Below are 26,245 nucleotides of genomic sequence, written 5' to 3'. Positions count from 1 at the left end.
ACCCATAATGAATGTGTCTATTTTCACAGTAAAAGTTTCAGTCAACACCCACAGAAGATGAGTCGTTTCTCATGGGTCAGCTTACATATTGAAAATCACAGACATTGCTCTTTTAGGTGGGTGTCACGTCTTTTCACCAGCGTTGCTTTACTTATATTTTTATGAGATGTTATTTGACTGGTCGGCCAGGGAAGCCGCTTTAATCACCCTGCGGTGAGAAGAATTATATAATGAAATATCGCTCTCCCTGCAGTGAAGATAATTCAGCAGAACAATGTATAGACCATAGGAGGGGTAAATCCCTGCCAGCAGATTGCACCCTGTGCACACGCTTCTACAGTATTTACACAGCCAAGTGGATTTATACCATGATAATGAACCTTAAACCGTAAATAATTACATCAAAATGCACACATAAATGAATAAAAAAGGCATTACAACTCTCAGTTCACATCACTTTTTAAACAAATGAAGCAAGTTTGGATCAAGGAGAGTTAAAATAGATCCATTTGAAAACAGCTTGAAAGATAAAGTCTTCCGAAGACGATTAATCTGAAGATGCACGTGAGCAACATGTGTGAAATAAAGAAAAGCTTCAGCAGTGTTAAAATTACTCTGGCTACATAGAAATTATTTTCAACACTTGAAAAGAAAAACACTATGGTCTGCTGAGGTTCTTGTGTGTGTGCCTCTAAATAAAGAGGTGGTTGTGTTGTCGTTTTAGAGATTCACTTAATCACACTAGTTTTAAAAGTCGACGACTTGCTCTAGTATTTAACTTTAAAAATACGATTCCAGGTAAAAAGCTCGTCTCTCGCGGGTCATCTGATCTACTGCTGCGATGTTTGGTTGGAAGCTGGAAGGGCCTGAAGAGCAGAGCACATCATAAACCGACCACCACTGCCCCAAACTCAGACATTCAGTCTGATCACCGCAAACAAATACTGAAATACCTGAAAATCACATTTCTTACACCCCAACTGTCCACTTGAGCTGCTAATCAGTTTTAGACAATGACAAGAAATTGGATTCTGATTGATTTTCATCAGCTTAAAGATAAAAAAAATGAGAGAATACCTGTCAACATAACGCAGTTTAATAAACCACAAACACACACACCAACAGCAGCCTCACACACACACAGAGAGTCACAACAAAGGACTGCACTTCAAAGAAGCGTTTCTCTCAGGCTGCTGCGCCGGATTTCCTCCACACCTCGAAGACGTGGAAGTTCCTCATGTGATCTGAAATCTACCTCGAGGCATCGCTTCACCTCCACTGTGCGTGTGCGTGTGTGCGTGTGTGCGTGTAAACTCACGAAGCACTCGGCCGCGTCGTCCATGATGCCCAGCTGGAAGCGTTGCTCGTCCTGGAAAGTCTTGGCCATGGCGCTCCGCAGTGCATCCGACGGCAGGACGCGCTCGCTGCTGAACTGGAACTGAGCGAAGATACTCTGCAAACATGAAGAAACATACAGAAACACATCAATATTTCATTTTTTTTTTTTTTTTGTTGCTGCAAATACACCCTATGCATTAAAAAAAGAAACGACGTGTTTATGCATTTGTGTATTCACCCCCCCCCCCCCCCCCCCCCCCCCCCCCCCCCCCCTCCACTCAGACTGAAAGAGAAACCTGTTCCTGTCAACTGACCCATAAAACACACAAAGTGAGGCTCGTTGTCAACTTGTCGGGAAGAAAAAAGCGCCGTGCGGCGACCGGACTGGAAGGAACGCGGTGGCTGAGGATCACGGCGCCCGCTGCCCTCAATATCAGGCCATATCAATAATGAATGCCACTTGTAGTGCACTCTTCCCCAACAAAAACAGGCCTGAGAGTGCTTTGTAGCGGGAAAACAGAAACCCGGCTCAAACTGTTGCGCGACGCTCGGAGGGAGAGAGCCGGGCCGCCGAAGTGTGTTTCCAGGGCAGCGTGTGAAGACAGAAGAGGACAGGACGGACTTTTAACCCAAGGTCACGAACCCGGCAAGAGACGTCCATTTGGCTCTTCGGTTATATTTATAAACGCAGGTTTGAGCACAACGTCAGGGCCACAGCTTTAAAAAAAAAAAAACAAACCTGAGCAATAAACACAGATATCTGCCACCATCCACAATCCCAGTGACACACAGTTTTGAAAATCCCAAAGTCGTGGTTGATTTCAACCTTGAAAACACAGATTTAACTCCAAGCGGCCGTGTTGAAGCAGAAGTTAAGATCAAGCGGCAGAGAGGGCGACTGTTGACTGAGGCTGCATGAAAAGAGAGATAAAAGCATGGACGGCTTTCTTAAGACTGCCGGCGGATGAAAAAAATGACCTTTTATTTTACATGAAAGACAATCGGATCTGGTATGAAAAATACATCAAAACCTGGTTTTTACAATCTTACAACAGTCAAAAACAGAAACAAACTGGAGGTTTGATGAGTCCGATCAGCTGACGGCTGGATAAAAACCCACAACACCTCGGTTCAGGTTCAGCCGCATGAAACATTAAGATAAACTCAAATTATTACCTTATCTTATTTAGGGAGGTAGATACAGGCTGAAGCAGCGCCGTCTTGTCGTCATGCATACTGTTTACATGACCGCTGTCAGGATTAGAGAATACATTACCCGTAACCTCCCGTGACAGAAGTGACTCTTGACATGTATTTGCACCTCAAAGGTTTTTCAATCTGTGAACTGAATCGTAATCAGAGCGGCTCCAAACTAATCATAACCGCGGGGTTTATAAAAAGACTGTATATTCAACGATTCACATGCAAGTTTATAGGACTGACAACACTTCGCTCATCATGAGTTGTTCGTCAGTAAAATATTGAGCAACAAGTGTTTTGACGTCCTTCTGTCAGAACTCAAATGAACACACACGCATCAATGAGCCTTGACAGAGATGATCAGAGTTATGATTCATTTCCATGGTGTGTTATGGCTGATTACTGAATCTCATATGAGCTTTGATTTAATGTTTTACGTCTAAAAAAATGACTAAAAGTGTGACTGTTTCCATTCCCGTCCCTCTTTGGACCAAGAAACTGCACCTCAAGCATGACCGCAGCCCGATTTCACATGAAACCAAATCAGGTTAATGTCAGATCTTCAGACCTGGAAGCAGATTACGTCCGAGTTGGATCCAAATCTGCATCTAATCGAATGAAGTGAGCGTTTAAAACCGCCCTCCTGCGCTCGGCTCTTCAACTTCAGGCTCCGTTTGTGACATTGTGGAGGCAAGATGGCTGTGGTCCTATGGAGAGAACATGTTATAAAACAATGGGCCGGGGTGTGTGAGTGTGTGTGAGCCGAGGGCTGGCAATGGGAAAGGTAATGCAGTCGTGCTGAGAGGAGTGTGTGTGAGAGAGAGAGAGAGAACGGGAAAAGTGTGTGTGTGTGTGTGTGTGTGTGTGTGTGTGTGTGTGTGTGTGTGTGTGTTATAGTGGTTGTGCTGACTGCAGCAATGCGCCAAGGAGAATGGAGGGGGAATATACCCTACAGAGAGAGGAAGGAGGAGGAGGAGGACAGGGAGAGATGAGGCAGAGTAAGAGAGGTGTGTGTGTGTGTGTGTGTGTGTGTGTGTGTGTGTGTGTGTGTGTGTGTGTGTGTGTGTGTGTGTGTGTGTGTGTGTGTGTGTGTGTGTGTGTGTGCGTGCGTGCGTGCATGTGTGCGTGCGTGTGTGTGTGTGTATGTGGGCAATCGACACCAACTCCCACATTCATTCATCTTTCTTGCTTCGTTTTCTCCCACTTTCTCTTCTTTTTTTCTTCTCGCGTCTCCACTTCATCGCGGCCCGTGTGTGTGTGTGTGCGTGCGCGTGCATGTGAGCATGTGTGTGTGTGTGTGTGTGACAGAGTTTTTCTGTTGAGAGAGATAAAGTGTTGCAGTGATTTCTAGAGGGATAGCCACAGGCAGACTCTGAACTTCTGTTTACTACGGCGGCAGGCGTCTTTATCTGCTGCAGATAAACCCGGGGAAATCACGCACGATCCGGACAAAATAAAAGAATCCGCCGTTGTCATTTATCTGGGTTCCCCTAAAATGGATGTTTGGAAATTTAACACGCCATTAAAGTTCATTTGCTTGGGCGTCCCGCTCGGTTATTCAGACTCTAATCTCCGTGTTGCTGTGGGGCCGACGTCTAGGAAAACAGGCCGGAAGAACGTCGTCACGTCTGTTCTTTGGCAGGAGCGCTAATGAAAAGTGACAGGAAGAATACCGACGCTTAACACGGCGACAATACCTTTGATTTCTACGCCCACAGCCGACTGACTGACTGACTGACTGACTGACTGACTGACACACTCCTACCGTGTGGTTTGAGTGTTGGAGCATCTCGGTTTGGTGGGAGAGAAGATTTGCGAGCATCTTGAGGTGCATGTGTGAAGCAGGCCGGCGTGTTCGGCATGCAAGTAAGACGTGTGTGTGTGTGTGTGTGTGTGTGTGTGTGTGTGTGTGTGTGTCAGTGTGTGTGTATTATCCCAGCGTGGGCTCTGCAAGCTCAGCGCTTTCAGTCAGCCAATTAATTACAGAGAAGCGCTGGAGACAGAGCAGCGTGTAGAACACACACATCGACACGGCTACACACACACACACACACACACACATGTGCATAGGAACACACCACAAAGCACATTACGCACAACACTTCTCTTCGCTCAGACACACATTTGTCATCGTTGATGCAACAAATGTCTGGAGCAGAGCTGCATAGGCTTTCCTGACGCTCCAGATCCTACTTCCTGTCAGCAGCTGCCAAAAAACACAACGGCGATTCAACCTGTAACTTCGTGACGGAAACAGCTAAATGTGCTGAACTTCACTGGGAAAAGCAAAAGAGAACAAATTCATTCAGAATGAAAATGTAGCTTTCAAGTTGGAACCGTTTCTGTCTTTTTTTTTTTTTTTCCGTGTGAAAGAAGTGGAGATAAGAATTAAGGAGGAGAGGCGAGGAAAAGGACGATCATTAAAAAACTAGGGCAACAGGAGAATAAGAGAAGGGAACAAAGTGCGGACAGCAGAGGGAGATTAATGGAGGGTGACCACTTAGAGAGGCGGCGAGGACAGTCAAACAGCACGTCGGGAGTTTGTCTGTATACGGCAGCGCTAGCCTTCTGATTAGAAAAGCCAGAGATGTTGTGAAGGTTAAGATGGACTCTGTACAGGTGGTCTCACAGAGGAGGAGGAGGAGGAGGAGGAGGAGGAGCAAGAGGTCTGAAGTCGCATCCCTCCTCTATTTGGGGAACCGTTCACTCTCAGTAAATGGGCAAACACACAACTGGAGCGAGGATAGCCACAAAGTTTCAAAGCCAACTGAAACCGCAGGGGAAAAGGGACTCATTTGGGATATTTCCCATGAACACCTTCTGTCAGAGCTTAAATACTTTGATAATACAAACAATAACCATCTGTCTGCCGGATGTCTCCACACTCTGACGTAAAACAAGATGAGAGCCCGAACGCCTCATCAGACGGGAAGCAACATCGACAGCCGACAAAGTTCAGGCTTCAGTTAGACGTTAGGACAAAAAAAAAAAAAAAAAAAACCCAACGAAAAATCCTTTCAGGATATCGAGCTAAGCTCCTAGTGCCTCCATGCAGCCCCATGTGGAAAAGAGAGATGCTATTTTTATAAAATATACCAGATGATATATAATGTGTTTCATCTGCTGCAATACACAGCATGGTAAGATAAAGACTGAAGAATTTCCTTTAAACAAAATCTAGTCAATACAGCACAACATACTGCAATCCGATTTGATTTCACAAGATATGACACCGTACAGAATGACAGGATATGCTTGAACACACTATAATGTAATGTTATGATACAATGCAGTATGATACTGTGTGTGTGATGTTGTCAGTCTGTGATCTGGGTGCAGAAATCAAGTTTAAACGAATTTTAAAATAACTCGTAATTCATTCACGCAAATTCAAATAAAACATGTTCACAGTTGGATCAGTTGGATCAGTACATCAACCTGTCTGAGGCCCCTTAACGACTGATCTGCCGACAATAAAGACAGGCAGTTATATCTGTATAGAGCTCAGTTTTTATCATTAAAGAACAGCAGTGGTCAATTAACGCTACTGGAAACACAGTCAGGGTTATTTTCAAAAACGTCCAAATTTGGAACTGTTTTCAATAAATTGCGTTTTCAGTGTCTCAGAACTCTGTTGTAGTGTGAACAGAAATACAGCAAAAGTTTTCCATTTACTCTTGAAAAAACTGCAGTGTAAAAGAGAATCCGTTTTTGATCAAATTTCAGCTCAAACAGACAGAAAAACCCCAGTTTAACTCTGAGTTTGGCCTCCTATCCTTCCTTGTGCTCCCTGTGCATTTTCTCAAGAAACTCCAGTTTTCCTCCCACATTCTAGAAACATGCCTGATGTATTGTTATCGACAGCATATCCAAAGGCACATTGCGTATTTGGTGACTGCTGCAAGCTGGATGCTTTCACCATCACACCGTTTACTTTTAAGGTGTTTCATGAGAAGTTTACTTCAGCTTATTTATGCTACATTTGTTTCCCACATATGAATATTATTATAATACAGTAATGTTGTTAAAGTAATTATATATGGAGTTGAATCAAAGACAGTTACACTCTTCTTTTTCCACTTCTGTTATTTCATATGGAAACACCTTTTTTTAACCAAGTAGTGGAGTATTCTATGTTGTATATTCAGCATAAAGAGCGAAATCTTCCCTGCTGTGTTTATTAGCAGCTATTTGGATTTGTATCGGCTCGAAGGGTTTGAACACGTCCAGGAGACCGAAACACAAAGACTCGTTTCACTACATGCTTGAGATTAGTCATGGTAAATATAGCAACTTCTCAAAAAAAACGTCTGTGCTTTTAATTTGAAATGCCCTGTAGCGTTGTTGTGTTTTTCTACATACATTCACGTTCAGTTTTTCTCATTTCATTTGCATTTTCTGCCCCTGAGGTTCCTTCTGCTGTGTGTTTCTATTGTGTGTTGCAGCAGCAAGATGTCATGTTGTGTTGTGTTCTTGCACATTCTGGTCTTTATGCATTTGCTTTACGTTGCTAAAGGATGATAATTTGAAGAGCAAAGAAACAAGAAAATGTATTTTTATTAGAACGTCCCTGGTTCGAGTTTGGTTTTTTGTTTCACAGTATTTCTGTTTGGAGTTGTCAAGTTCACCCTGAGCTCGCGTGGCGTCCCTCCAGGTGCTCGGGTTTCCTCCTTCAGTCCAAACACATGTCTTAGAGGTGACTTGTTGACTGTAAATAAACCGTAGGTGTGAATACGTGTGGTCGCCTGTCTCTCTGTGTTTTCCCTGGGATGGACCGGTGACCGGTGACCAGTCCAGGCAAAACCCTGCTTTAAACAAATACGCTTCGTATTTTAAACAAATACGAAGCAGAGATGAATGGTAAAATGACAGAAGCAGTCACAAAAATAGAACCTAGTTACAGAAACTGAAGCAGAGCAGAGCCAGGCACCAGAGTTAACAACGATCGGCAAAACGATGGCAGTTTTACCTTCAAAGCGCAAAAGATGCACGAGTCCTCCATGCACTTGTGAGTGGTCAGCTGTCGAAAGCTCCTGCGGAAGATGTCGAGGTGCCACAAAACCTGCAACACAAAGCAAACAGGATGTTTGTCCTTTAAGCGACGAATCGCTGCCTTCCTCTTTCTTGAGTTTTGATTAATCTGTTCAGCCGGGTCACCCCAAACACCAGAGATGACAGGAGCCCATGCAGGTTTTTCACTGAAATAAACCGACTCAGCTGAAGTTCTAGTTTTTTAAATGTATTTTCACTCTTTCCTGCAGTAGAAAGGAGCCTTATTTCACAGTTCTGACTCATGACTTCTGCAAAACACAGTCAAAACAAACCAAAATCCAAACAAAAATTACAGTAACTTAAAGGTGCATTAAGGAGTTTTACAACCTTAAAAATACTTATTTTCCACCATAAATATGTTACACGTTTTTAATGATGTGTACAATGTGCCCAGACAGATTCATTACAAGTACCTCTAACAGTGCTAAATTGTCACTTGAAAGTTGCAGTGCCGGTCCGGCACCAGCATTTTTTTGGGGAGAATTTGAAAGGAATGACGTAATGCGCGCTCCGGCTGGTTAGGTTTCATTTTGTCCGCCATTACTCCGCCAGATGCTTAGTGAGCAACAACTGAGCAGGATCTTCCAGAAATTAAGAAAAGACTGTCTTCTAGCACTGCCACAGCTCCACACAGACTCCACCAGGTAAAAGAAACTTAAATCTTACTTGAGCGCTTCTAAACGAGCGAAGACGGAGTCCCCCTCTTCCGTGCACGGGAGCCACAGGGACGAGTTTTTCACTAAGCTGCGTTACGCCCAAGGCCTGCAGGGGGCGCTGTTTCGCATAAAACGTGCAAACTCCTTAAGGCACCTTTAAGAAAAACTATATTAAAAAAAAATTCAGTTTTCGATTTTGCTTTAGCTGATATAACTCAGCAAAAGGAAAATGATGAAAAGCACTGTTGCAACAGGGAAATAATAATTTTTTTTCTTTTTAGGTGTTGCTCATTCAGAACCATCTAATGCTGGGATCTGAAACACATTTTAGTTCAGGGGCCGCATGCAGCCCGGCTTCATCTTGACCAGTAAAACAGTGCCTCAATAACTCTTAAATTTCAACTTTTCTTTATTGTGGCGTAGAGTATACATTTTGTTTTCCTGCCAAAACGAACAATTGGTGGAGTTCCACGTCGAATTTGAAGCGGCGAGGCTGCTCTGTAATATTTGTGGCGAGGGCTGGGGTGGCTCCAGCTGCAGGGACGGACTCCGCTGTTCACGCCACGGCGTGCGGTTCGCTCCTGATTGGGCTTGATTGATTTAATTTCCCCGTTCGAGAAGTAAACGCTGCAGTCCTGGAGTCTGAACCACGGCAAACTCCAGTAATTAATGACTTAGTCGGATGCTCTGACTCACTGTAATGAAACATTTTGGGGGGAAAAACATTGTCCTCCATCAGGTTTCCTGTCGCTCGAGAAAAAAAAAAAAAAAAAAAAACTCGAATCAAATGACTTCCTGTGATGTGAAATGGTTGCAGAGAATCAACACCCAAGTCTCCGGCTCGGTATGGCTTTCAGCCATTTTCAGCTAATTGTTTTTCCCCAACAGCTCCCACTGAGCGCGCTTTCTACTCTGTATATTTTCAGCAATAAAAGAGACTCCGAGCCAGAGATACTGTGGGACAGACAGGAAATTACCAGTACAAAGCGCAAAGAAACTACAAAGGACATAAAAAGTGGGAGATAAGTGAGGTAAACCGTTTCCTGTCCTCCTCTCCGTCTCTCTCGTGCATAATTAGAGGAAAAGGCTCTTAGTACATTAATTCAGCATGCTGAAAGATAATATTGACACAGCAATGTCCCTCAGGCTTTCACTGAGATCTGCAGGACCACACACACACACACACACACACACACACACACACACACACACACACACACACACACACGACTATAGGTCCAAAAAGACCTACAGTGTGTGTGTGTTAAGGAGAGAGTGATAAGTGGAGGAAAGAAGGGGCAGCGGATGACAGACTGCATGCTGACGCCAGTGTATACGGTCTATCTGCCCCCACCCCCCAGCTTCCCCTCCTCTCTCAGTAGTTTATCCGGTCGTGATGAATCGGCTCCCTGCACAGCACTGCAGCAGCCACAAGGAGGGCACAGTCGCTCCGTGCCCGCCTCTCAGCGTCCGTCCATCGTTTGAACATACAAGTGAAAGACAAACTACGCTACAACTAAACTCATCTGCACATGCTTTGCTCGCTGTCATTATATAAGTAACACGTCATACTCGATGCAGAAAGACTGATTTGGGCTGGCACACACTGGAAGACTCTCAGCTATGAGCCGATGTGTCACATTTGTGTGAGTCATGAAGTTCTGGGTAATGCAACAACAGAGAAGGGGATGTTTGTTCCCGGATTTTGTTGCTGAGCCCTTTCCACGCTGGAGAGCAGTGTGTGTTTAGGAGCGCAACACAGCCAGTAGCCATCTTACAAAGTGTTAAGCTCTAACGATCCCATCACAGACACACACGCAAACACACGCACACACACATATATGCAATATGAGGGGAAACGTGGCGCTGTGGTGGGTTCTGTTCGGGCGGCAACGACCTGGCGATAAGGACAAAGGGATCGGTAGTATTTCCTTTTTCTTTCATCCGTGGAGAACAAACTTATTTATTGTAGTTGCAGAGCTGTTACTGACTGAATCTGGAGATGTTCCGTCATGCGGAAATTTCAAAAAATAACCGAGGGCTTTGGGAGGTAAGACGGCACTTCTTCAGGCGCAGGGTTTTCCCAGGGCACTTCCAGATGAGGCCCTGCTTCAAAGGTTAGCGCTGAAAGAAAAACCACAGATTGTCCAAGAGATTTTAAGGGGACTATCTGCAACTACATATTGCCACAATTATTTTCAGATTTTTAAGTGACGAACCCTTTATTATTACTCTGTGCAAAGATGGATATTTTGATCACAATGATCACATTATAACCTTCAAATCACAACTTCACTTGAATCGCTTTAATGTTCAACACTCTTCTCCATGACTTAGTGCTAATAAAACAGTGCAGTCCCAAGTTAACAAACATTAAACAGTCGTCAAATGGAAGTGAGGATGTGGTTGACTGACGTCACGATCAAGCAAATAGTCGTGATCTGCTAAGAATAACACCATAACTGACATGTGAGACAAGCAGAAAATGAAATGAGACGGCATGGTGGAGAAAGCTGTCAAACATATCGGTTCATTACTTCAAATAAATCTGAATTTGTCAAAGAAACTCAAATATGGTAGATGCTCAGTGACAAAGTAAAAGTTTGATGAGGAAAACATCTAATAAAGTCTGCCAGACTACATTGGGTTCGTTTTGTAGGTTATTTTTTTCAATTAAATAACAGAATAAACTGTCCATTGGGGTCTCAGGTAAAGAGGTTTTCAAATATAAGCAAAACACAACATCAGTCATCTCTGTACACAAATCTTAACTTCAAATAATCTCACTCATCAGCGTCTCACAGTGATCCTGCAGCCGGAGTTATTAACGGTCAGAAACGTCCCCACTGTCACAGAGAGGTGCTTCCTTTGTGTCGGCTAAGTGGTATAAATACAAATCACATTAAAACAAACGCACAGCAGCAGCATTCAATAAGGAGGTCTCTCTAATCCGATCAGCTCTGCAGCACCTGCCCGCCTCTGCTGTTTGTGGCTGTGTTGGCTGATTTCTGCCCTCCGTGTCCCCGGCTCCTCTCCAATTACCACAGGAGGTAACATCATCTCCCCTCCTCTGCTTTTTCGTGGATCACATGGCGTGGCTCTCATTGCGACGGCCGGTCTGTAATTTTGATGACTTCTGTTATCGAGTACAAAGTTTTCACGTTTAATGAACGCCATTATCATTCTGCAGGTCTCCTCGAGTGTCTCTGTCAAACTTAACTGGAATTCAGTAATTAATACAGATTATTTACAGATGATTTCTTGTGTCTTCTACCTGACCTCCAACACTGCATCCACTCTTTAACCTTTAACCTTTGAAAACGTGACTAACTTCCCTCCGATTTTGCGTCACTCATTACGAGCCATTAGCTGTAATCTTGCCGTGTCGCCGTGACACATTAGCCGAGCCGTCGGCGCCGCGTGGGCCGGCCTGACGACTGATTCATCCCGCCCAAGTTAGTCCGGAGTCAAGCGGCGCGCTCGCTCGCATCCTTCCCGGCATTAACGAGTCACTATCGGAATCGGATATCTTTCTACTGCATGTGCTCCCATAAGAAGGACGCGGTTTCCAGCAGTCGTGCAGAAGCTGGTGCAGCGGGAAAAACAGCTGAGATCACCTGCTAATATGAAGACTGCTGCAGACAGCTGGTATGAAGGGAGGCGGAGGTTTATCGAATGATAGCGGCTGCCTCGGGGAGCGGGGCAGAGAGACAGCAGCTTTACCGGCGCATCACCGATAAAACGCATTACTTTCTTAGTAATATCGTCTCCTCCATCATCTTCCAGCTGCTGCCTTCATAGATCATCTGTTTCCATCTCACTTTATTCCCATCTTTACTTTATTAACATGTCATTCCCAACAGTGATCTTCAGTGTGAAGTATGAAGAATAAGCTGCTGCCTGCTGTTTCTGACATACCTCTCAGGAAAACTGTGTGAAAAAGAAAATGTGATATTAGGAACCTGGAGCAAGTTCCTTGTGTGAGTGTTTCCAACTATCACATGAATGCAGACCATCAGTGATGTAATTAAATAGGGAGCTCGGCCAGAAAGTGGATGTTTATTTAGCTGCAGTGCCATCAAGTAGCTGACAACAGTCTTTACAATGGAAATCATTTCTTATTACGGCTCAATTTCCTCAATCCAACATCAACAATTACCGAAACGGAGAGCTGCAAAGAGTCGTGGGGGAAAAAAAAAAAAAATCAGACTCCCAGAAATGCCTCTGAACGGCTCTGTTTCGTCCAATAATGCAAACTCATTTCTATTGTCCAACGCTTTTTCCCACTGCAGGAGGCTGCAGCTTTGTATCAAGGATTTAATAGCACCCTGTGAACCTCTGCTCCAGTCAACCCAACACAGAGATTCCTTCAGTTTCTTTCCATCATCCTGGAAAATGAAGCAAACTAGCGCGTTAAAAAAAAAACAGGAGAATGTAAAACATGCAGAAAACAGGATGTTTATCAAGCTGTAATAGTTCTAAATTTGCAGAATGGGGGTAGAACTGAATGAGAAACTGCCTCTGTGCTGCTGCATCACACACACACACACACACACACACACACACACGCATACGCACACACACGGCGCTGCCTTATGAGTGAACCCATGTGTCTCCGCCTCATCAAAGCCAGTGCACTCTACACCTCCTTCAGCTATTTTCACCTGTGTTTACACGCCGGAACGCTGCTCCTTCTCCTTCGTTGAGCCACACAGACTCACACGGAACACACTGCTGATGCTGATGCCACACAGCAGCTCCACTGCAGCATCGGGGGGTTAACTTCCTGCCCAGAGGGCCTTCAGGCAGGGGCAGCAGGAGCATTTCACTTACTATCACTGCACTCATCGTGGAGCGTTATGCTGATTGGCTACAGCAAACCGTTCACTGAAGACAGCACTGCGATGATTATAGAGTGATGTATAAAAAGGTGGAGGTGTTTGTTGCTTTAAGGGTTGGTGGTGCTTTGCTGCATTGTGATGGAAAAGTTGGGTATCTTAGACACTGAGCTGCAGGATGTCACAGTTGGATTCAGTCCGACTCGTCACGTCCATTTCCATATTTGTTCAGATGAAATAATCAAGACAAATGAATGGAGCAAAGTTGTCCCTATTGATGATCTGACCCGCCACAATCAGCAGAGAGAGAGAGAGAGAGAGAGAGAGAGAGAGAGAGAGAGAGAGAGAGAGAGAGAGAGAGAGAGAGAGAGAGAGAGAGAGAGAGAGAGAGATACTGCTCAGTTCAACGCTCGGCCCTGTAAGAAATCCTGCTCCTCTTTGTGTGTGTGTGTGTGTGTGTGTGTGTGTGTGTGTGTGTGTGTGTGTGTGTGTGTGTGTGTGTGTGTGTGGACATGTGTTTGTGGGTGTGTGTCCTTGAAGTGGCCCACTTCTCTGGCCACTGTAACTGCTTTTGCATCCCTTTGTTGAGGCCATTCCTTCGCTTTACAAATAAACTTTACGTCCTTCACTTTGTCTTTTCATCTGTCTCCCAGTCCCCACACCAGCACCGCCACCCTCCATCCCTTCCTCTCTCTCTCTCTCTCTCTCTCTCTCAAACATTTTTTTTTCCCTCTTACCTTGCGGGACTCTTTCGTTCCCCTCTTCTTTCCTGCAGTGTCCCCTTCAGTCTTCTCTTCGATCCTTTCATACTGTATACTCCTCATCCCTCCTTCTTCTTCTCTCCTCTTCACATTTATTCCTCCGCTCTCTTCGACTCTCCCTCAGCTTCTGCCCCATCGGCTCCCCTCCCTCTTCAGCTTACTCCAACCTCACTCACTTCTTCCCCTTCTCTCTCTCTCTCTCGCTCTCTCTCTATCTCTCTCTCTCTCTCTCTCTCTTTCACGCCAGCAGTCAGGAGGCATTTATGTGTGTGTTTGTGTAGGTATGTTCGTGCCAGCTGGAAGTCTTGGGAGAAAGGGAAGAGAGATTGTGTGTGTGTGTGTGTGTGTGTCTGATGGGAGACGTAGCAGCAGCGGTGCACTGCGACCATCTCCTCGGCGCACGGGCTGGACGTCCCGTCCGCACGGAGGCCACAAGCTGCCAAAACCCGCCGAAACATGCAAACACGCGTTAATGTGGCGCTAATCTCATCCCTGTCACGTTTTAATAGCAATTTACTGCAGTGTGAGGAGGAGGAGGAGGAGGAGAAGGAGGAGGAGGGGCAGTGGATTGTGGGTGTATGTGTTTAAAAGTGGAAGCTCTTTTTTGGGGGGAAATAAAAGCACAAACGCTGACTTGAAAGTATTTTACTGAACTTCTGGGATTGGCCTTTTTAAATCAAGACTTCACTCATCCTATTTTCCTGTTTTATGACGAAGCCTGGCGAGCTCGGCCCGGCCTTTCAGGGTCGGCTACCCCAAAGTCTCCGACTGCTGCAGATCATTACAACAAGACCGCAAATAGAAATGACCCAGAAACGTAGATTGGGATCAGGTGGTAAACTTGACCAGCTGAGACCGCAGCATGGCCTCCGAAATCTCCACCAAAAACAAGCTCGCCTGCTAATACCTTCTGATTGCCCTGCGTCTGCCACTGTGTGTGTGTGTGTGTGTGTGTGTGTGTGTGTGTGTGTGTGTGTGTGCGTGTGTGTGTGTGTGTATTCATCCGACTGACCTGCAGAGCACTGTTGAGGAAGCAGCTGTTCTGTCCCGGCTCGTTGCTCAGGCCTTTGCTGGGGGCGATGGAGGTCATGGTTCTGGGGGTCACCAGCCCCTGCGCCCCGCCCGCCGCTCCGCCGCCGGACGCAAAGTAGTTCCTCTTCCACGACATCACTACCTGGACGCCCCTGTTTCCGGGGCGGCAGACCGAGCGACGGCCGCTATGTCACTCCCATGGGAGAGAGCGTGGGAGAATGAGGGACGCGTGGAGGAGAAGGCGACGGGAGCCGGCGGAGGAAGAGGAAGGCGGCGGCGGCGGCCGTGGGTTGTGGAGACGTGGCGAGTCTTGGACGGGGATTTGGCACCCATACAACCCTCCCCCGCTCTCCAGCCGTGTTTTTCGCTTAAAATCTGTCCACTCGCGAGAGCCAGCGGTTGGCTTTTTTGTCTTTCTGTTTTTAGCTCCTCAGATTTAGCGGTTTGTGTTTGAAGACATGAGAGCGTTTCCAAAGCGTCCTTTGGCAGATTCTGTCAGATAAAAGTGGATTAGACGGCGCCGCCGCTCCCATGTGGGGGACTCCTTCGCCGCTTTCTTCTCGTCTCTCACTTCGCCTGCAAGACACAAAGACCAACCTGTTAGGCCACAGAAAACAACTCGGGACAGCGGCGGTACATAAAAACTGAAATCACAAAAGACAAAAAGAGTATTTTTTGAGATGTCAGCAGCATAATATATGCAGTGAATTCCAATAGTAAAACAAATTTTACAGATACGCTGTTGCAGTGCAAGGCCGATCTCATCCAGTTCATTTAAAATAGGTGGCAGGCCGCAAAGAAGAAGAGAATAGGATTAAAAAGGTATAATCTACCTGGCTACACCTCTCCTTTCCGACATAGTTTATGTTGGGAAGGAGATGGAAGGAATTCTTCACGGAGTTCAGACACCAACCAAGTTGGTTGACTTTCATTTCTTGTGTGACACAAGGACACAATTAATGGCTCTTTTAACGCTCTTTGGCATGCCAAGAATTCACGCACACTGACTCCACATCAGAAATGATAAATAATCATTATGTGCTGAGGAAAAGTGTTGCTCACAGCAAATTCACGGCGTCATACCTTTATAACGTATTGTTTCTACACCACAATGGATCACAAGCGAAGCATTAAAACAGTTTATGTTAACTTGTGTGTCCAAGGATGGTTTTCAAATAGGAAATAAGAAAATCTGAACAGTGAGCAACTTGGATTTCTTATTTCTTCATTAAAACAGAACATTCAAAAAATGTAAAAGATAATTTTATGTCTTGAGATACTTATCCTGTCACTCACAGAAAAAAAAACTGGAGTCTTGGAGTTGGAGGACACCAAAAACAGAGCAAAAAGAAAAGTGAACGTCACGTTTCCTTCAGTTGGACACAAACCAGAAGGGTCTGAATGTTGGCGTTCGATTATTTGCTGCGATCCTTTGGCCCAAAACGCACGGCTGCAGCTCTCAGCGCTTCACGCCGGCGGTTGCTATGCCACCATGACTCATGCAAATTACAACATGCACACGGCCATGTCTGTCAGGATAACGTTGCACCAGCGATACGACTCGGGAACCGCTGGGAGGAATCCGTTATGTCATTTCATAATCGGCACTTAGGGACATTATGAGGAGCTTATGCTGGTTCAAGCTTCACTATAGGCACAGCTCCGAAAAAGAGTGTGTTTGTTTGTGTGTGTGTGTGTGTGTGTGTGTGTATGTGAGATGATGATAAAAAAAGACAGTTGGTGTGTGTTTGTCACCCTACAATATGTGTGAGTGGATGTGTGTGTGTACATGAAGTTGCATAACACCACGGGGCAGTAGCTAACAGATCCGCAGTGCCCCATCCAACCTCCCTCCCTCCCTCTCTCCCTCCCTCCCTCCATCTCTCCCTTCATTCCTTTCCCCTATAGCTTCCCCACTTTTGGCAAAGCTCCCTCGCCTGATTGCCGGGCTGCGTTATCGCCACGGCGCCCCTTTTGGCCAGAGGCCAGAGGGCGTGGGGATGCTGCGGCGTGCAGGTGAGCGGCGTGGACTGTGGGGATCGCCACGGGAGGGGGGGTTGAAGGTGAAGGAGAGGGGTCAGAGAAGGAGGGTTGGGGTGAAAAGTGAAACACATCAGAGCAAATATGAAAAGAATACAACTATCTATCTATCTATCTATCTATCTATCTATCTATCTATCTATCTATCTATCTATCTATCTCTATCTGTCTATCTACTGAATATATATTCATCTGTTAACAAGCAGATCCAAAACGACAGAGGATTTATAAAGGGATTTGGCTGGCATGCCCCTGTGTGCCACTTTTTTCTCTACAGTGCAGCATTCCGAGCTTCTGTCTCAGCATACAGTGTACATATGTGTGTGTGTGTGTGTGTGTGTGTGTGTGTGTGTGTGTGTGTGTGTGTGTGTGTGTGTGTGTGTGTGTGTGTGTGTGTGTGTGTGTGTGCATGTGAGCATCTCCCGCTGAGCCTGTGAGGAGTGTGTGATCACACATCCTCTCTCTGACTGCACCCTACAGCCACATACGACTGAGATTGCTCTGGCACAAGCGGACATTCGTGTGTGTGTGTGTGTGTGTGTGTGTGTGTGTGTGTGTGTGTGTGTGTGTGTGTGTGTGTGTGTGTGTGTGTGTGTGTCCACATCTTCGGCTAGTTACCATGGAAATAGGCCAAGCAGCAGGCACGCGGGGGGAAAAGCCGAACCATGTGATTTAACAGAGAGACACACTGTGCTGCACTGGTAGAGAAAGCACACACACACACACACACACACACACACACACAGAAACACACAGACACACACACACACACACACACACAAGTGATGATGATGATGTGTATTGATGGTGGTGACTTCCTGGAAGCCAGACTGAGTCAAGGCATAAGTCAATCAAATTCCCTGACCCTGCACCAGCAGGCATAAGGAAAGCGGGACCTGTGGCTGCGGCCCAGACAGCGAACACACGTGGAGGAGATTATCCACGTGTGGCGCCGAGGTGAGGCCGAGGCCGGGGGGTTTGTGGACAGCACTCCCACCTCACACACACAGATCCCACAATATTGGATCTTTCTCCGATGCTTCCCTGCTCCTTGGACTGATTGCTGACGCTGATATCTGTGAATGATTACTCCTAAACATCCTCTCACTCCTCAAGTATTTTCAGCTCTAATATCATCTTTTTCATTGCAAGCTAAAAAGGAAAACCTAAAAATTTGTAAGTGGAGATCCATCATTACGAGATCTGTTACCCGCAGTTAAAGAAATGTAGAGAGCAATGGTTTATTGTGTGGTTTATCAGCCTGGATCTGTTATATAAGTATAACAAAGTACAAACAAAACAAAACAAAAGAAGAGGTGTCTATAATTTAACAGTTTTATTTTCACAAACACTCCCACATAATGTGGGGGAATTTTCAGTAAATACGGCTAAAAGGAGAAATTCATTAAATAATATTAAACAATAAATGAAGTTGTGAATTTATTTCCTTTTATTATTTCTTTATGTTATTGTGATTTATAAAAATGGAACGAGAATCTTTAACAAATGACAGAGAAAGTGGATAAATGGTTTATATTTCAATTTCCATCACCTTCTATTATTTTCTGGTCAAATAAAGAGCTGTTTTAAAAATGTGACCAGTTTAAAAATGAATCAGGTCTTCCTGCTAAAACTGAGACATCAACAGAGAAAATACACAGAAAACTGTGAGCGTTCAACTCAACAGACACATACAGAACAATCTGTTCTGTTCTGGTCTTTGAACCGCAGGAGACAAACGTGTTAATTTGCCAATAAACTCTAAAAGAATCAACCAACTTTACAGTGACAGGACTGGAATTTGACGACTGTGCGCCGCGGCACATGTGTGTGTGAGTGTGTGTGTTTGTGTGTGTGTGTGTGTGTGCGAGCATCAGGGTGCTTTCACACCTACTAGTCCGCTAGAGTGGTTCGGTTCGGACATAAATTATTCATAAATGTTGCAGCTGTCAACTGGTTCGGTTCGCATTCACACCACTTGTTTTTGCAGATGAACTATCCACTATGACCCTCCTGCCCCTTGGTGGCGCTGTTCACATAATAATGTGTTTTGGGTGGCGGAAGTGAACCCTGATTGGCCAGCATGTGTGACATGATGCGCTGCGCGGCTTGCTACGGAAGCCTCCGCCGACCAAAAAACCTTCTCCACAACAGAGCGGACAAGACCGAGGCTGGTCAACTTTCACACCAGCAGCGGACCGCGCCGAGACCGCACCGAGACCACCTCCTCGAGGAGGTCTCGGTGCGGTTTTTTGTCCCGGACCAAAGCTAGCTGGTCCGCTTTCACACCAGCGCGTACGAACCGAACCTGCTGGAGTTGGGAACGCTAGTCCGCTTCAAGCGGACCAGATGCTGTAGGTGTGAAAGCACCCTCAGTGTGACAGGAGATGATTGCCTGTGGATCGATAGCAGTCGTCGGGGGCACAGCTGGGAGCTTTGAGGACAGGCAGCTGTTTTCATGATTCCACCGCCGCTGCTGTTAATACAGCTCTTACCACCGACGGTCCTTTAACCCCTACGATATATTATCATTATCATCCGTCTTCAGTCCGACTCAGGATCTGGATCTGCTTCCCCCCTCGCTCGTGTTCATTTTCCCGCCTCCGTTCTCCTGTTGCTCCACTCTCTCAGCTCATGCGGCGACATGCGGGAGTTTATCTCAGGACAGAATCTGAAGGATGGCTCCACGCCTGTTTGATCCCCGGTGCACTGCGATGCCTCCTCTTTGATTCACATCGCTGCGATTAATGTCAACATTTTGTTGAAAAAACATCCCTTCACGTCGGTCTGTCATCCCGCCTCTCCGTCAGCCGCGCATGACACACGGCTGAGGCGGCCTTCACACGTTTCCCCGCCGCTTATTTTTCAAGCTTAGACTCACTTCCACTCGATTTACACCTCCGAACGCGTCGAAGGAAAACACGATCACGGCTTTTTCCATTTCATTTTCACAAAGACCAGAGTGATATTACTGTGATTTGTGGAAAGAGCTGGATTTCTGCACCGGTTTGGAAAATCTGCATCTCATTTTCTATCCCTCTGCATCCTGTAGGGTGTACTATTAAAAAAAGAAATGATTTTAAAATCATTAATATTTAATTGGTGAGAGGCGCAAACATTTGTTTAAAACTCTCTAGAAAAAAGGTGAACCTCCCCGTATGTTCCAGTAAAAAAAAGCAATTAGAGTTAAATAAACAGTTTATGAAAGGAAACAGTGCATGTTCCCGTTTGTTGTGCTATTGATTTATGCTGCAGCCTCTGGGGACTCCACAGCCTGAGTTACTAGGCACTGTTTTAAAACGGCCACAATTATGAGAATATCGCACCCAAGTGACATTTCCCCCCGCATTCTTCTTCCTCCACAAACGACGAGTGTCAATGCACTGCTGTTACGGTATTAATTTTCTTTTTTCCTCCCAGGTTTCAGGCTCTCCAGATTTTGGATCCTGGCTGCAGAGATTTGTTCCCATTCAGCTACAAGAGCATTAGTGAGGTCGGCAACTGCTGGGTGGCGAGGCTTGGACGGCGGCCACGCCGAAGGTGTTGGATGGGATTGAGGTTGGGCTCGTATGCAGGCCAGTCTGGTTCTTCCAACTGGGCTTTTTTTATTAAAAAAAAAAAAAACAACAAACAGCAGTTAACTTATCAAAATGGGAGATTTTTTCCTTAAATCATGTTGCGAAACACAGAAAAAGCAATGTTTGCATGTTTCCTTCACAGCCTTGGCAGGTTGAAAGTCCTCTACAGTAATTCCTGGAATCAACATCGTGCCCGCTTCTCATTTTTATGACCCTGTTTGTTCTTCTGTGCTGTGAGGAACGCATTCCGCGATCCCGACCTCAGAGCGAGAGTGAAAATATAAAAACGCCACTATTGAACGCCGAGCTGGAGTTGGGATGTAACGCGGCGGATCCGCCGCGCTCTGGCTGTCACTCCGCTGTGTGGACGGGTGACAGTGACGCCAGTGTCAAGCCAGCTGAACAAAGAGCTGATACTGTCCCTGAGGACAATGGCCTGTCTCCGCCGCCCCGCCCACCGCCTCCTCCCCAACAAACAGAAAGGAGAGAAGTATATTTATATGTATCCCTGTGAAAGAAAAGAAAAAAGAAAGAAAGAAAGAAGCTTTGATCTTTCAGAAACTGTGGGCGCTTGGCTCCATGTGTCGTTCCTCCGCCTGCGCTCCCTCTCTCTCTCTCTCTCTCCCTCTCTCATTCACTTCATTCCTGCCCTCTGTCTCTCACTTTCTTCCACTGACCTCTATTTTCCATTCCCATTCACTCGCTCCGCTCCTTCACCCATTCATCTCTGTCTCTTTTCCTTCAGTTTCCAAAAACTTCACATGCATGTGCTCGCACAACCACACACACCCACACACACACACGCAGTGGTTTCCCTCTAACTGGGTTATGTGTAACTTCAAATAGCCCTGGCTGACAATAGGGAGAGCCCAGAGTTCATCCTCCCCTCTGCGCTTCTCCTTCTCCCCCTCTTTTCTTTCACCACTTGGAATTTAAGGAGAAGTCATATTTGTGTGCGAACAATCGCCAGACACACACGTGCAGCTGCATGTGTGAGCACATTACCCAGAGTGGGATCCGCTTTTTTTTTTTTCTTTTTTTTTGCAAGCTTCAAGGTCATTTCGCCACTCAGACACTGTAATATTAAAGCATACATGTGAGAGCACACGTAATTGCACGCATGCATGCTCTCACACACAGACACACACATATGCACGCGCACGCTCATAACCTAGATGCAACCCATTATAACGGTGATACATGTGCGCACTGAATCCTATTAGAAGAAAACAAAAAGAGAGAGGAGTGAATATTTGCCTAATATTTTGGTTATTACATAACCATCCTCATTTCTGATGCATGCTGGAAACATGAGGATTTTGCAGTTGAGGTTCTAGTTTCGGGGTGATAAAGAGGTCGAGAGGAAAGGAACGCAAATATGACAATAAAAAAAGCAGACAGTCAAGCTTTGAAAACAAAAAAGAGGCAGAAATTACAACAAAAACAAAAAAGGGAAAGGATGGGAAAGCAATAAGCGGTGTATTAGATGAAACAAACAACCACTTGTCAAAGGGAAGCGCTAACGGTAAAGGAAAGACGGAACAAACACTCCGGCGGATGATAAAGGTCAGCGGAGACACGTGGCGCGAGCCTGCCTTTTCATTTCTTCTTCTCCTCCTCCTTCATCTGCCTAATCTTCTCCTCCTTCCACCTCAACCCTTTTTATAATCCCGTGCATGTGGACCCGGGCCGATCCGCTGAAGCAGAAACATTTTAGCTGAACTGGCAACAATGCATACACACCAGTGAAACCCCCCCGTCACCCCAACCCCACCCCAGAGGCTCCAGTCAGGATCAGTCATACGCGACCGGCACACGTCTGAAGAGCAATGCTCAGAGGATTTAAACCAATTAGTGCATTTAATAGACTTGTCTTTCAAAGTGTTTCATCACATGACAGTTTATCCGCACAAAATGAGTTGTTAGGTGTTATTTCCTATGAATAGCTCTTCTTGGATTCTCAATAAAATTGTCACATTTCTAAAAGAAGAAGAAGAAGAAGAAGAAAAAAAAAACATGTCCAAGTCTCAGTTATTTCTCTCCGTGCACAGAAGTAACTGCGCCATCAATAATCCTGGTCCAGTAGCTTTTGTACCGGAACCTTCTGCGAATTTGTCGCTCAGCTTTTAGGTCGCGATCAGTCTTCTTTGTTTTCTTCATCAACAGTTTCTCAGCTTCCCTCCGGGCCCTCTCAAGTTTCTCAACCAATAAAATCTTTCTTTCTGTCGCTCTGTTTCCATTTGCCACAGCGTATTTTAGAATCTTTGGTTTAAATTTTGGCCTTGCGCTTTTTGTTTTTGGAGGGCCTGACATTTAGCTCGCGCTGTTAGTTAAATGCAGCATTAATGGAGTTTTTCTGACACTGTAGCATTCTGTTGACATGCAGTGATGTCCAGCGGCCTCACATGTCATTTACCAGTATTTTTTAAAGCATATTAATTCATATTGACAAACACTTATATCAGCTGATATTTACTGAATATCCCAGTCTATTAGATCCCAGAAACAAACCGTGAGAAACTCACACACACACACACAATCACACCTGCAGAAAATTCATCTCGAATACAAGTTTTTGGATTAACTAAAGCATAACAAACACACAAAACAAACTGCTGTACAAGGAGAGCAAGCGAATTCCAAATGAAAAGGTCGAGAACTTGAACCAGGAAGTTCTCAAAACTTGGAAGAATCGGCATGTTTACTATAGACATCAAACAAAAACAAAAAAAAAGTAGTGTGTTTGCAATAAAAAGGCCCAATAATGAACATCTTATTTGCTTTTATTAACCTCAGCAAGGAAACGACAGCGAAACCCGCTGCCTTCCAAACTGTTTCATCTCCAAAACTCAAACTGATGAGAAGTCCGACTTAAATGTCAAGGCGGCATTTCGGCTCAGCGTGGAGGGCGAGGGCGCGGCGCCGTGGCCGAGCATGCGCGCCTCGTTTGCATTCCCCACACTGTCCGTCCAGCCCGCAAGGTGAAGCCTCTGCTTCGTGGGTTAAGACTTCAGTTTGGGGTGCAGGTAAGACCTAAGCCGGGTGTAGCTGATAGCGATCATAGCTGATCAGCGATTTGTCAAAGACACCAGTCATCATCTAACGCTTCCATCATACTGAGGATCTCCTTGCTGTGAGGTGGGATCGCTAACCACTACACCACTGCACATCCCCAGATCAGAAAGGCTTGAACGATTCCAGCATGTTTTAAAGTCGGAGTGATGGAGGTTGAGAAAACAGAAGCGGCATTTCCAATTAGAGTCAAACTCCACTTTAAAAGCTCATGCAGTCCAGCTGGGTTCTGACCTGCTCTTGTTTTTAGCTGATGATCTGATCTGGTCTCCAAACTGTGATGTAATCACACACACACACACACACACACACACACACACACACACACTCTCGCACACACACACACAGCGTCTGTTGGGGACAGGCCAGGGGTCTGCCACCCATGGCTCTGGGCCACCTGCGGCTCTCCAGCCCCTCTGTAGACGCTTCAAAAACCAACTTTGTTATTTCTCACTTTTTTAAGCAAACTTTCAGAGAAACTCCGATAAACTGAGTTAATAAATGCTGCTGTGAATGTTTTAATATTCCTTATAGTCATTAAGTCCCCCTTCAGAGAAAAAGAGTTTGGTTTGATGAGGACTTAGTTCCTATGGTTTCAGTGCAATATAAACTTCAGCTTTGGCTCACACACAAGTTTGTGGGAGAGATTTGTCTTATTTTTGAAGGTTAAATGGATTACATTTGATTGTTTGAGGGCAAAAGTGGCTCGAGAAGGTTGCAGACTTGCAGAGCGGCCTTCCATCAATCTTCATTCCCTCCTGTCCACATCAGGGTCCACCCTGGACAGGTCAGGAGGTCAGCACGGGACAAACAGACAATCACTCACGCTCATATTTATGCCTGAGGGCAGTTTGCTGTCACCGATCAGGACTGGGGAGAACATGGAAACTCCACACAGGAAGGGTCACGCCCACAGCCTGCTGCACCTGAATGGACGTTCAGCATGTATTGATAAGACAGTTCCATTACCACGCGCCTTCCTTGGCTGCCTTGATGGAGATGAGGGGGCGGCTGGCACACTCAAAAAACAGGGGGGTGGGGGGGTGTGCACGTGCGTGCGCCGGAGGCACGCAGCAGAGGGCTGTGTCACCGTCTCTATACCGTGACGGTGCCGGGTGGGGGGGGGGGGGGGGGGGGGGGGGGGGGGGAATGATGCGGGCCAAAGTCGTCAATCACGCGGATCGAAGCCGCAACATTAAATCAGCGGAGCCTCCCCCCCCGAAGCGATGACAGCCCGAGCGACAATCCGCCGCGGTAAGAGGCTGCGGTCACCCGGTCATCCATCAACAAGTCCGCACAGTCCACCAAACAGTGCCGAAGCAAGGAACGAGCACCAGGGAGGGAGGAAGGGGGGGGGGGGGGGGGGGGGGGGGGTCAACCGAGTGGCCGGACGGGACGGTAACACCTGTAACCTGCCCGGCGAAACGGGAAGGATGGGCCGTGTACGGCGGCAGCACGAGGGAGAGCAGCTGCGCAGAGGGGAATTACCGAGCCGAGACCACCTGATAGGCTCGAACAGTGCAAGTGACAGCGCGCGGAGCGGCGACCCACCCCCACCCCCACCCCCACCCCCACCCTGCTGCTGAGGAGAGAACATCATCAGAGATGGAGAACAAAAAAAAGAAGAGCCAGCCATCCTCCAGACTGTCACCAGAGCGCATCTGGAGAGCATCACATCTGTCCGACACGCTGTTCGCTCCCCCCCCCACCCCCCTCCCCAAAAAGCGCACACACATTTTCGTTAAGACAACACACCTACTCCGTCCGGTGCGCTCACGTGTGAGTCCCCCCCTCCAGGTCTCCGTGAAGCCCGTGCTGCGGTGCCGTGCGGTGCGTTGCGGTGCAGAGCGTGCAGGTTTGTTTTGTTTTGTTGTTGTTGTTGTTTTTTGGACTCACCCCGGCTGCTGCTGTCGCCGCCAGTCTCCGTCCGCTCGCGTGTCCTACCGTGTGATTTAACGGGAGAGAGGGCGAGCCGTGGGCGCATCCAGCCCCCACCGGCGCCATCCATCCAGCGCTGCGGTCGCTGCACGCGGCTCTCGCGATACCGCGCCGTGTTACCCCACCGCTACCCCCCGACACACACACACACACCCAGACACACACACACACACACACACTCCACTCCGGCTCTGCCCCCCTCCTCTCCCCTCCTCTCCTCCTCCTCGCGTGACGTCGCGGTCTGCTCGGCCCGGTTTGTCCGGCCCGATGCCGCCGCCTTTCGGGCGCGAGGCAGGAGGAGCGCGAAGCACACGGCGGTGACGTCATGCCCCGTGCCTCCACGCGCGGCTCTCCTACCTGAGCGGGGCCTCCGCCTGTGATGTTTTGCGAACGTTTCTGCATCCGCGTGTCACATGTGGCCTGCTGGCAGCGACGTGCGGAGGACATCTGTTCGGCGCGTGTCAGCGGAGGCCTGCCAGCGCCGCTTCACGCGCACACACACTATTCATAGAGCAGGTGAGAGGTCACGGAGGCACCGTTTAGCTGAGCAGCATGGGTGCAGAGGAGGGGGAGAAACTCCAGGAGCATGAAAAATGTTTATTGACGTTTAAGTCAAGGTCAAAAATCTGTTAATTGTTTTGGCAGGAGGGAAAAGCTGTAGCTGCTGCACTGGGAGCCATTTGTGATGAGAGAAGATGATGTGATGTTTTCTTTGACAAGAATAAAGTGGGACGAAAGGT

General features: G+C 46.7%; 1 protein-coding gene across 1 annotated transcript in view; it reads right to left on the bottom strand.

Annotated features, from left to right (window-relative positions):
* usp54b (ubiquitin specific peptidase 54b) overlaps positions 1–25,635 on the bottom strand; it is a 50,044-nt gene extending 24,409 nt beyond the window's left edge. The window contains 4 exon segments of the mRNA XM_030097420.1: positions 1,319–1,453; positions 7,508–7,600; positions 14,858–15,453; positions 25,464–25,635. Of these exon segments, the coding sequence (XP_029953280.1) occupies positions 1,319–1,453; positions 7,508–7,600; positions 14,858–15,013 (384 nt within the window). The 5' untranslated portion in view covers positions 15,014–15,453; positions 25,464–25,635.
* Positions 25,636–26,245: the final 610 nt, after the last annotated feature.

The sequence above is a fragment of the Salarias fasciatus genome, chromosome 8, assembly GCF_902148845.1.
Source record: "Salarias fasciatus chromosome 8, fSalaFa1.1, whole genome shotgun sequence".
NCBI lineage: Eukaryota > Metazoa > Chordata > Actinopteri > Blenniiformes > Blenniidae > Salarias > Salarias fasciatus.
The sequence above is the reverse complement of the archived record's forward strand: the minus strand, read 5'-3'. Positions and strand labels throughout refer to the sequence as shown.